Here is a 12,393-nt window from a genome sequence, read left to right as displayed (position 1 = left end):
TTTTTAATTATTTTTAAAAATATACATTAAAACTTCTGTAAACTTAATTGTATATTTGACTGAACAGTTTTGTTTTAAATTGTGTATAAAAATTACAACCACTAACTTAGTATTTATCTCCATTTTAACACAAATCAGCATGTCCAACATGAAATGAATCTACCCGTCAATTTGGGTAGATACGGGTAAATACCGGGTAGATAGGTATTTACCGGGTAAATACCTGGGTGGGTAGATTGTAAAAAAACTTGTATGCAATCTGACAGGTTTGACAAGACCAAACTTTATTTCAAGTTTTTTTTGTAAATGCTGTAATATAATATAAAAAAAGAAGCAGGATGTTATTCACACCGTGAGAAGTACTGTAGGAATCGTATGCGAAATGATAGGTGTGTGGTGACTACACACTTGATAACAAAGAATTATAATACTCGCTAGGAGCTTGATAAACACCTCCGTCTGTTAGCACTTCACTCTAACACACCCAACTCGTCAGTAGAAAAAGGCGGCAAGTTTAAATTATCGTCTAAGTAAAATCGGTGAACACACAGCACAGTACACTTCGACAAATGAATGCCACAATGCCCGCAATATAATAAATCGTATATATTGGTGACGTTTACAAAGACCCATTTTTGACGTGATAACGTCTAATAACTCGTTACTACGGGCAGCATGCACGAAAAAGATGACGTCATTGTCCCGTTTCCCAAGAGAGCGAAAGCGCCATCTATTGGCGCGCGTAGGAACTAAGCGGCTGATCGATGCGCTCGGTATGGTTGTAGCGTGTGGCCTGAGTAAAGCACCACAGCTGCGACAGATGGCGCGCCCGTGGTCGTTCGGTGTAGTCGCGCTGTGGTGTAACCACTGTACCTACCTACCTCTATTAAATACATGTATATAACATTAAATAATCATCATAATATTTACTTATATACATAACTACTAAATACCATTAATACTATAATATCTATCACACTAAACATAAATAATAAACACAAATACTTATATAAAAACATCCACTTATAGCACGTCTTCTTCGTTATCAGCCATTATGATTGACTTACGGTTTCCGTAGGTTGTTATGGAAATTCACCAGAAGAACTCATCCCGTCCCGTCTCAACTATCCCGTCTGAACTCATCATAGATTTAGAATTATTAAACTAGATTGTGTAGTTAGGTCAAAAAGTGTTTCCACGTGTGTTAAGTTCGAAACGAGTGGCGATAAATTAAAACACGACCTACGAATTTCCTTTTCGCACGTGTATCGTACTTCGGAGGGCCATCTGTACTGAAAAACGTCGTATATAGAACACGTTTAAATAAGGATCTTTTGTTATATAAACTTTTTCATTTTTATTAATATTTACTGAGATATTAGGGTTCTAAGATTAGTAAATGGCACTAGCACTTTAATAAAAATCTGGGCGACCGAGCTTCGCTCGGTTCTGTTTCGTATCCTTGACATGTGTCGCCATCTAGTTCAAAAATGAATAGTACCTACATCGAGCGAAAGAATTCTCAGCCTTAACAACACAACTACTCCACACGAGATGGCGCGCATTTCGCCACAAAAACTCAAATAGTGTATTTTTCTATTCGTTTTAGCCTTGACCTGTGTCGCCATCTAGTGTTTGCAATAAATAGTACTTACATCGACCGAAAGAATTCTGTCTTAACAGTACAACTACTGCACACGAGATGGCGCGCGAAGAAAAACGCATGAAAACTCGAAAATAAGATTAACGCGTGTCTCGCAAACGGTCTAGGATACAAAATGACAGGTTCGTTAGGTATCTTCAAACGGCCGAAGGCCAAACTGCACAGAATAGGAGCCCCGCGTAAGCGGTGCTCCGTCGATATCGCTTTCTGTCTCTGGCGCCTTAGTAATGCTACGGGAAAATTTTGCAACTTTGCACCACTCTAACTCCTAAATTAGTAGGTTTTTAAAAAAACTTTAATTTATAAAAGATGCTTATTTTAATGCATTCTTTCAAATAAGAACAAAAAAAACGTGAAAAAGTCCCAGAATCGGGCCCCTTTTGCTATACTCTGACCGCCCTTGTCTATACTACTGTAATGTTTGACGTTATCACGTTAAACTACCGTCCGTAAACCGACTTTACAGACAACCAATTTTTTTTATTGATTAGAATCGATTCTTGCATTAGAATTCCTTTCCTAATTCTCATCTTCCGTTCGGTCATTTGGGACATTTGGGTCAATGATTGTGATTTAAAATAAAATAAGTAATATAACGTATATAGTGTATTTACGAATGTTTAGATGCTACTACATTCATTTAACATTTTTACTTACAGTAAAATCTTATAATTCAAATAAATAGATTCATACATTCAATAAGTGTCTACTGTCTTCAAATATCTTATAAGTAATTTCATAAAAGCAGACTGTTGACTATTGTGCTTTAACAAACACTACAATATTAACATTATAGGCAATAAGATGCTTTAATCACGACATACAGTATGGAGCGTACGGGCATATCCTGATGTTCACAATCACAAGATCGAAATCGAAACATACAGTACAATATCAGAGATCAGCACTCTATCAGAACACGCCCTGTAAATGTACAAGTTTATGTTTAGACGGGTCTGCGGAAGTTCTTGCCGGCGTACTTGGCGGCGACGCCGAGCTCCTCCTCGATGCGGAGGATCTGGTTGTACTTGGCGAGGCGCTCGGAGCGGCACGGCGCGCCCGTCTTGATCTGGCCGGTGGACAGGCCCACTACGAGGTCGGCGATGAACGTGTCCTCGGTTTCACCGGACCTGTCAACAAATGACAATTCCATTTTTAAATGGAATGCGGGATAAACAGGTACAAGGGGCGGTACGTAAGTTTAGCGCTGAGGGAAATGTGGAGGGGATAGCTGCGCATGGGGACGCATACCCTTCACCCCCTGTAATCCTCTGAGAGACCTGTTTTGACTTCTGAGCAATAACTGTCAGCGCTAAAGCTATGTGCCGCCACTTGTACAATAACATAGAGATGAAATGTAGGACAGGGGAAGGGGAGTATCGGTTTAATATGTGTTGCCCTCACGGGCGCACACAAACAGCGCGTAGGTATATAACTAATGTCTAGGTCTAAGAAAACGGATCTTTGAGTTAAAGCAATGTGAGCAAAGGTTATATTATACATATAGACTTGATTTAATGTTAATTAATAGTCTGTAATTAACGAAAATGAATGATATTATATAATGAATGATATTTATAATATATTGTATAATGATTTATAAACAGAGATATCAAAATCAAAGTCCAGTCCAGATTACATTATTATCTGTGTGCTCTCTAGAATAATAGACTAGGTCAGTGAAGGATAGTAAAGGTCATAAGTTGTTGAGCAATACTGTGTAACATTTTATTAAAAACAGCTCGTATCAAGATTAGCTTTTCTATTTCTTTATAAAACTTTTCTACCCTTTATTTTGCTTTATGATAGTCATTAAGCTCTACTAACAGCTGCATTTCACCTTGACTATAATAAGGATGTTGCATTATCATAGCCATAATCTGTAAAGACTGTAGAACAAAAATAACCGTTAATTAATAACTTATACGCTAATGGGGTTTAAAAATTATAAGATAAATTTTGATCTTCATCCCTAAGAGCTTTGCCTAATATTGGATGACCTTAGGAGACAGCTAATTTATTTTTTCAATAAATCTTTCTATTGACTAGTAAAAAGGGGTACAAAGCCTCACGCAGCTCATGTGTAAAAGGGCATAAGAATATCTGGAGAAGTTACACCTTTTTACACCGAAGCTGCCAAAGACTTACCCCCTTTCACGCTATTTTACCTTAAAATATCTATAAAGGAAAGAAAAAAAGGGGTAATTGTATACCTGTGGGAGACCATGGTGCCCCAGCCGTTCTTCTTGGCGAGCAGGTGCGCGTCGATGGACTCGGTGACGGAGCCGATCTGGTTCACCTTCAGCAGCAGGCAGTTGCACGCCTTCTTCTCCACGGCCGTGGCGATGCGCTTGGGGTTTGTCACCTGGAATAATATGTTGTAGTTTAGATTGGCAAACGGTACAAATAACCTCGGGCAGGCTTGGATTGTTTGTGGTATTGCAGCGTGACCAAGTAAATAATGAATCACAATCTCGAGCATCTTTGCAAAATTAAGAAGGGGTATTGTGCTGATTTTATTTTTTCTTATTGATATGTATAAATAAAATCAGAAGCATCATGAAACAAACCCAGTTTTACACTAATTAAAGGCGTGAAATTAAAATTCTCTACATAGGGGGAGCCAATAACTCTGCACACCAATATTTTTATTTTTTTTCTAGTGATAAAGTTCTTGTTACGTGACACGTGTTACGTTGACGTGACATAATTTTCGTATTTAGAATCTCGCTTATAAAGCGTCAATTAAAATGATAAGACTAAATGTAGAACGTTCACACCAATTGGGAAAGACATTCTGATACTAACAGTCAAGTCATCTCCAACAATCTGGATGGAGGTGCGGGAGGTGAGGTCGCTCCAGGCGGCCCAGTCGTCCTGGTCGAAGGGGTCCTCGATGGAGACCATGGGGAAGTCCTTGATGAACTCCAGGTACAGGTCGGCCAGCTTGCCCGACGGCAGGTAGTCGCTGGGGTTGGAGTTGGGGTTCTTGAAGTCCAGGTCGTATGTGTTGTTCTTGAAGAACTCTGACGCGGCCACGTCCATACCGATCTCGATCTGGAAACGTAGGTATATTTATCATCAATCCTTTAAAATATAATAATGAAAGAATTATGCGAATGATATCTTGGAGCATGATAGCAATTTTGTAAGGAGACCAATTTTACGCACTTATGCAACCACGCACCACGCGTAATGTCCAGTACATTCAATTTTCTAATATAAGATTGCAACCAAAAGTGGTTTAAACTGGAAAAAATATACTACTGAAGGGAGTTTGCATGCTGTTTCTATCTAGAGTTAATGGGAGCAGATATCATACTATACTGTCCAGACTTCAGCCACTAACCTTGCCAGTGTATCCAGCCTGCTGGATGGCGTCCTGGATGAGGAAGAGAGCGTCCTTGTTGTTGAGGATGTTGGGCGCGAAGCCGCCCTCGTCTCCGACGGCGGTGGAGTCGAGACCGAACTTCTCCTTGATGATCTTCTTCAGGTAGTGGTACACCTCGGAGCCCATGCGCATGGCCTCAGTGAAGGAGGTGGCACCTAAAATAAAAATTGCGGGTTTTAGATACCCAATAAATTATTCATTGAAAATGAGACCCATGTAGTTGTACCCATAAATCCAAATAATAATAATAAGGTAACACTTTTATTTTTCAGTTTTTACCTACTTTTAGGCTAGTGTAACAACCGTAAAGATAACGTTCGGATCCCAGCCCAGAGGCCGCGACCACTTACTTCATCATCCTCTTCTCCGTCCTCTATCAGTCTCTTCAGGAGTTCTCACTTTCTTTTAATTAAATTGTCTGACATAGTTAATGTTCGATACACGACTGGAATGCGCAACTGTTAGCACTGAATTCTCTTTGACTACTGGCCGTGGTAGTCGCTGCCTGGGTCGCGGCTGCTGCTATCCGAAAGCTTATGGCAGCGCCGCACAGCAGCGACAATGGGTCGCGGCTGCCAGGTCGCGACTGCTGGGATCCGAATGTTACCTTAACAGACTCATCACACCGCACCAAGGTCACCTATAGGTGACATTGTGAAACAGATATCTTCTTTTGTTTGATTTCGGATATTTTCTCACTCTTACTTTTGGGTGACCTTGGCTTGGCCTTGTTACGTTGCCGCTATCTGTTAGCGCTATAAAAACCCCAAATGTATGCCCAGGGCCGGATTAATCTACCCTGATTGAGTGCTCGGGCCAGTACTGTGTATGGCAATCAAAGTAGTATTTTTGTAGTCAAAGAGTTACTTACCGGTGGGAAGAATCATGAATTCCTGCATGGCAAGCTTGTTGCCAGCGTGAGAGCCTCCATTGATAACATTGAAGGCAGGCACTGGCAGAACAATGTCAGCATTTCCAGCCAAGTCGGCCAAGTGCTTGTATAGGGGCACTCCCTTCTTGGCAGCACCGGCCTTGGCGACGGCGAGGGAAACGCCGAGGATGGCGTTAGCGCCGAATTTGGACTTGTTCTCAGTGCCGTCCAAGTTCAGCATGAACTGGTCAATCTGAAAAGGAGAAAAAATTACATCATTAGTTGCAGATTTTTAGGCTATCCAAGGACCACAAAAAGATATAAAGGATGCTAATAAATTTTATAAATTGTTACAACTGAAAACTCGAAAAACAGTACAATAGACCTCTACATCCTTAACCAATCTTAGTTAACACATTCAAAATGAAAACAGTAAAATTTTTGTTTATTTTAAGCATTAGAAAACTGACTTACAAGAAAATGTAATCACAGACACATTGTTGCTGAAAAATAAGGATGCAATAACTGGTAATTCTAATAATGGTACAAGCAAATTTCGCCCTTATGATAAGCATAGTTTTTTTTTATATTTCGTATTAGTTTACATCAAACTATAAAATATATGCGAACATAGTACCTATGCGTAATTCGGATTTTTTTTCAAGTGACACAGAACTCATCCTCAGATGCAAAATACTATAATAAATATGGCATTAACCTGTTTCTGCTCAGTGACTTCAATGTTTTGCTTCAGCAGCTCAGGGGCGATGATGTCATTGATGTTGCTGACGGCCTTCTTCACGCCCTTGCCAAGGTACTCGCTCTTGACATTGTCTCTGAGCTCCAGAGCCTCATGGACGCCAGTAGAGGCACCAGAGGGCACGGCCGCACGGAACAGACCCAGTTCAGTCACCTATTAAATAAAACATTCAATAAAATTTTGATTGTTCTTTAAATACAAAATAAAGTATTGTAATATTTAAAAAGATTTTTTTAAATATATGTATTTTAAATGAAGCTCTTAGCTACTATGGATAAAGTTGTTCGAGATAAAAAGTTATTAGACCAGAGTTATTACATGTTTAAAAGATTTCAGTTTAATACACAATACAATCTAAGAGTAAGTACATGTATGGTATGTAAACTTTTTTCATGGAGGGCCAACATTTATTTAGGCACATCCTCCTCCATTTATCGAGGCCAAGGCGGTGGCTTTAGGATCTTGTGGAGGCCCATACAACAACAACATCCTCCTGCTGTACCAATGAAATATGCAGAATAAGATTTATGTATCAAATAAGAAAATATTCAATGGTTGTCCTTACCAGGTCAACTTCCACTGTGGGGTTGCCACGAGAATCAAAGATCTGACGAGCTTTAATTGACTTGATAGGCATTTTGTTGAGTAGTGAAAATGTCCTGTGGAGAAAAATACACATTAGTGATAAAACTTCCAAGCTGCTAATAAGATACTAATAAGTTTGATCAGCTCACTATACTAACAGTCAATATTGATTAATAATGATTTAATGAAAACAAATTATTGCCACAGTTTCTCACTAAGGCGTTAGATATATTAGGTACTAACAAAATAAATAACATTGATAAGGTCGACAAGGTCAAATATAGGTTATGATTTAAATACTTTTACAAAAATTAAATGATTTGAACCCAAGGTAAAACTACAATACCTTAGCTCAATTCAGTGTTTATTATCTCCAAATTAGCATTAGTTAACACAATAGAAGATTACTCACAGGGCCCAAAAATTACGTTATGTAAAGATATTTACATAAAAGTAAAGCAACAATTATCGAACAAAATAATATTGTATATTCTCTCAAATATACTTTTAAAATAATTAAATTTTATCTTACCGTCTGGTGTAAGAAATGAAGATTTTTAGAGGAATGCTCAAGGAATTTGATTCATTCACCGGATTTGCCGGATTGATGTGGTGATAGCTTTGACCTCTAGAAGGTGAAACTAGTGGGGCACCAAATCGATAAAAAACATTATGCCAAGACCGACGCCAAGACTGCAATCTTATCATACCGGTTTTTGATCTCCTGGCAACACAAGCGTTTGCAGCTGTCAACGACGGTTCGACGTCAACGTCATTGTATTGTCAAGAATGTCAAGTCTATAGTTTATCTTGATGTGATTTGGATACATCGCGGCATCACCTTGTTTTGTTATTAATTTAACTATAAAATTTGTAACTATAGTGCGACTAGAAGAGAAAAAGCCGAATGTTATGAATTAGTCTTTTGAACGTAGCTTCAATACAATATAACTTTTAGGTTAGTTTGTGTAAGAAGCTGTAAGTAAATTATTATAAGTTTGGACGTAAGCATCATACTAAATTAAAATGGGTGATAAAGAAGCGCAAAAGGAGGAAAAGAAACCTATAGTGGTAAAAAATGCTACAGATCTACAGAGGTTGAAATTGGAAAAGCTCATGAAGAACCCTGTAAGTTAATATTTCCAAATTGTGTTACTAAATAAGCTGATGCTAACTATTCTGTATCAAAGTGTAATTAAGAATACGTAGTCATATTAAATTTCACATTTTTATAAATCTTTCAGGAGAAACCTGTAATTTTACCAGAACCACCAAAACAGAAAACTCTTGCAGCTCCTCCAGACTTTGTCCGCAATGTGATGGGCTCCAGTGCTGGCGCGGGCTCCGGGGAATTCCATGTTTATCGCCACTTGAGAAGGAAAGAATATGCAAGACAAAAGTTTATTCAGGAAAAAAGTGAAAAGGTAAGTTTTGGTAGAATATAAAAATGATGATTTCTTTTTGTAATGTCTATCAGATCAATAATTCAACAGATCAGATTATATAGATTTTTACTTATTTTATAGGAAAAACTGGATGAGGAGTATCATAGAAAGATAGAAGAAAATAAAAAAGCAGCAGAGCAAAAAACAGCTAAAAAAAGAGCCAAAAGGTTAAAACAAAAAATGAAGGCGAAACTTAAGGGTAAGAAGCCTAAAACAAATAATAACACTAATAATTCCTCACAATCTGATAATGATAGCAACAGTGAGGATGAAGAGAATGAAAATGAGGAGGGTGCAAATGAAAATAAAGACTCAAGTGAAACCAAAAATGAGCAAGCTATCTAATAGTATCTCAACACATACATCTAAAGAAATTGTAATTTTAAGTACAATATTACACTCACAGAAAGAACTCTGATTAATCTGCCCTTAACCTTTTTCAATTGCTTATAATGTTTCATCAAACATAGCTCTGAAGTTATAGTACAAAGTCTTATGATATGTGCAGATCTAGGGGGGAGGTAATGGGGGTCATGACCCCCCTGGAGCCTAGGTTTACCATGTGACCCCCCACTGGAGCCTGGTCTGGGCACACACATTGACCATGAAGTCTATCTTATAAGACACAGTGTAACATGAGGAAATAGAATAAAATATAATTTTAACTTTTCTGTATACACAGAGAACCTCCTATAGAGTAGCAATCTTGTGTATTTTGTTCGCGATACGAGTCACCAGTGTTTGGGGTGCGAGGAGCGGGCGGGGAATGTGTTAAGCGCTCTGTGATTGGCCGTTTCAAGGACGGCGGGCAGTCACGCCAGATGAAAAGGGACAGAAGTATGACTGTCCCTCTACTGACGCGTAAGTGGCCAATGTAAGTTGACCTATGCCGGCTCTGAATAAATTATAAATATGACTTATTTGTGGAATGTAATGCTGTCTGTTTTTAAATTTGAGCTTCTTGTTACCTAAACTTTTGAATAAACGTCTTTATTATTATTATTCTCTTTATTTATTTTCTTTCTTAGGCTAGGCTGTTTATAATATGAATATAAAAGTAAAATACAAAAACACATACAAAACAATATAAAACACATATAAACACATTATAAAAAACCTAACCTAGGGTGCCGCCAGCAGCGGGGCAGGGCCCAAGCTGCCGGTGGTTAGGGCTGCAGAGAGAGGAACCGTCGAACTATCCGTGCTGTGTCCAAGATCACCGCCTTCTGCATCTGGCCCTTGATCCAGCCACCTAGCGAGAGTCTCTTAAGATGTTGGTCGAGACTCTTCGCTATGAGACCGTTCGCTGAAACGACTATCGGAACAATGATCGTTGATTCAACATCCCACATGGCGGTTATCTCGTGAGCCAAGTCTAGGTACTTACTGGACTTGTCCTTCTCGGCTTTCACGAGATTCTCATCATGGGGGATGGTGATGTCAACGAGCACTGCCCGGCGTTGCAGTCGATCTATTATCACAATGTCAGGTTTATTGGCTACAATAGTCCTGTCAGTGATAATAGATCGATCCCAATAGAGCGTGGCACGACCATTTTCGAGAACTGGCGCAGGTAAGTACTTGTAGTACGGTACTTCGCGGTCCACAAGGCCGTATTGAAGAGCAAGTTGCTGGTGAATAATCCTGGCTACGAGATTATGTCTGTGCAAGTACTCGCCGTTAGCAAGATGAGAACAACCGGAAATAATATGCCTGAGTGACTCTCCGGGACGGCGGCATGCCCGACAAATGTCGACCGTACCGTCCTTCAGGATATATTTCCGGTAGTTGTTCGTCATCATAACTTCGTCCGCAATTGCACAGGCAAAACCCTCGGTTTCTCCGAAGAGGTCCCCGAATCGTAACCAGTTCACCGATGCGAGCAGATCTACATCGGGTCCCTTATTATTATTATTATTATTTCACACTACAGGTGGACATCTTTAAGGCATCAAAATACCCTTTTCCAATTTTTTCTTTCGGGTCTGTTACTTGGTCAATACTGATCGGGCACGGCGAGCGCCCGCGCTTATATCAGTGCAAATACTAGGAAGGCTGGCGACCGCGAGTCGTCTTGTAATGGATGTCTATAGGGGTTGGTCTGTGCTTTTCTGTATATCTTCTAATTTCAGAGTTATTACCATTTAAAAACAAACAAGTCAAGCTTATTTCTTAGTAAAACATGCTTTTTGACGGCTATCTTTATTGATAGGTGTCATAAAAGGCAAGTGTCAAGCAAAACATTGCAAAAAGCAAGTTAAAAGAAAAAAAAACAAAATTAATTTTAGGTGCCAGTTTTACGGATAATAGAAGAAATAGTACATTACGATACAAGTGCGTAAAAAAGGAAGTTCGAAACGAGTGGCGATAAATTAAAACACGACCGTAGGGAGTGTTTTAAATCGACACGAGTTGCGAATTTCCTTTTCGCACGTGTATCGTACGACGTTTTTCAGTACAGATGAGCTTCCGAAGTTTCGACCTGTTATATAATTAACCACTTCTCGCACTAGTGCGTAAAAAAAACACCATCTGTACTGAAAAATACATTAAGTAGAAAAAGTCATAAGTTTGTATAACATTTCTTCTTTCTTTTGGCCTCAAAAATGCTAGCCAGTCAAGACAACTGATTGAGTACACTGGCACTTTCAGCTATTATACTACTCTTTGCTTTCAGCTAAGTGTTTTTTTTTCACCGACTGTGCCATTTATCAAGTATGGAATTTATAGTGGACGGAACCAAAAGGCATTGAATCACTACGTTTTAAGTCTGGTCGGCACTCTCGAACAGCCCTCGAACCGACTCAAGCTAGGAACACACTACGCGGACGTCCGTCGTAAATCGACCGCGGACGGGAATCTGGACAATGGAAATACACATAACCGTGCAAACTATCGGTCGACGGACGCGGACGTGGCCTTGAGCGCACGGACGTCCGATCGAAATCTGGCTCTCTGGATGTTTTGTTCCGTGCACACTGATAGGTCGCGGTCGCGGTCGTTTTACGACGGACGTCCGCGTAGTATGTTCCTAGCTTTAAGCTAGGAACATACTACGCGGACGTCCGTCGTAAATCGACCGCGGACGGGAATCTGGACAATGGAAATACACATAAAGCTAGGAACACACTACGCGGACGTCCGTCGTGAATCGACCGCGGACGGGAATCTGGACAATGGAAATACATATAACCGTGCAAACTATCGGTCGACGGACGTGGACGTGGCCTTGAGCGAGTGGACGTCCGATCAAAATCTGGCTCGCTGGATGTTTTGTTCCGTGCACACTGATCGGTCGCGGTCGCGGTCGATTTACGACGGACGTCCGCGTAGTATGTTCCTAGCTTTACCGTGCAAACTATCGGTCGACGGACGTGGACGTGGCCTTGAGCGCATGGACGTCCGATCGAAATCTGGCTCGCTGGATGTTTTGTTCCGTGCACACTGATCGGTCGCGGTCGCGGTCGATTTACGACAGACGTCCGCGTAGTATGTTCCTTGCTTTTTAAGCTAGGAACACACTACGCGGACGTCCGTCGTGAATCGACCGCGGACGGGAATCTGGACAATGAAATTACACATAACCGTGCAAACTATCTGTCGACGGACGTGGACGTGGCCTTGAGCGCATGGACGTCCGATCGAAATCTGGCTCGCTGGATGTTTTGTTCCGTGCAC

At 40.2% G+C, this 12,393-nt stretch overlaps 2 protein-coding genes across 2 annotated transcripts; one reads left to right on the top strand and one right to left on the bottom strand.

Moving 5' to 3' along the window:
* Positions 1-2,256: 2,256 nt before the first annotated feature.
* On the bottom strand, positions 2,257-7,954 carry LOC125230358 (enolase). The gene is made up of 8 exons (XM_048135495.1): positions 7,803-7,954; positions 7,251-7,344; positions 6,644-6,838; positions 5,926-6,178; positions 5,013-5,209; positions 4,472-4,720; positions 3,877-4,028; positions 2,257-2,793 (listed from the first exon to the last, which is right to left on the bottom strand). Exons 2-8 carry the CDS (start codon positions 7,320-7,322, stop codon positions 2,610-2,612), a joined length of 1,302 nt encoding a protein of 433 aa, XP_047991452.1. The 5' UTR covers positions 7,323-7,344; positions 7,803-7,954; the 3' UTR covers positions 2,257-2,609.
* Positions 7,955-8,077: 123 nt separating this feature from the next.
* LOC125230359 (PRKR-interacting protein 1 homolog) lies at positions 8,078-9,120 on the top strand. The gene is made up of 3 exons (XM_048135496.1): positions 8,078-8,398; positions 8,515-8,694; positions 8,797-9,120. Exons 1-3 carry the CDS (start codon positions 8,297-8,299, stop codon positions 9,058-9,060), a joined length of 546 nt encoding a protein of 181 aa, XP_047991453.1. The 5' UTR covers positions 8,078-8,296; the 3' UTR covers positions 9,061-9,120.
* The last annotated feature ends 3,273 nt before the right edge of the window (positions 9,121-12,393 follow it).

This window comes from Leguminivora glycinivorella, chromosome 10, assembly GCF_023078275.1.
Source record: "Leguminivora glycinivorella isolate SPB_JAAS2020 chromosome 10, LegGlyc_1.1, whole genome shotgun sequence".
Taxonomy (NCBI): Eukaryota; Metazoa; Arthropoda; class Insecta; order Lepidoptera; family Tortricidae; genus Leguminivora; species Leguminivora glycinivorella.
Note: the sequence above shows the minus strand (reverse complement) of the source record. Positions and strands in the feature narration are given on the sequence as shown.

Excerpts from the sequence above, each read along its gene's own strand:
- LOC125230359 (XM_048135496.1), top strand. The coding sequence starts at position 8,297 with ATGGGTGATAAAGAAGCGCAAAAGGAGGAAAAGAAACCTATAGTGGTA. Across the intron at positions 8,399-8,514 it reads AAAAGCTCATGAAGAACCCT|GAGAAACCTGTAATTTTACC; the intron begins GTAAGTTAATAT and ends TAAATCTTTCAG. Across the intron at positions 8,695-8,796 it reads TTCAGGAAAAAAGTGAAAAG|GAAAAACTGGATGAGGAGTA; the intron begins GTAAGTTTTGGT and ends CTTATTTTATAG.
- LOC125230358 (XM_048135495.1), bottom strand. The coding sequence starts at position 7,322 with ATGCCTATCAAGTCAATTAAAGCTCGTCAGATCTTTGATTCTCGTGGC. Across the intron at positions 6,839-7,250 it reads CCACAGTGGAAGTTGACCTG|GTGACTGAACTGGGTCTGTT; the intron begins GTAAGGACAACC and ends TTTATTTAATAG. Across the intron at positions 4,029-4,471 it reads TTGTTGGAGATGACTTGACT|GTGACAAACCCCAAGCGCAT; the intron begins GTTAGTATCAGA and ends ATATTATTCCAG.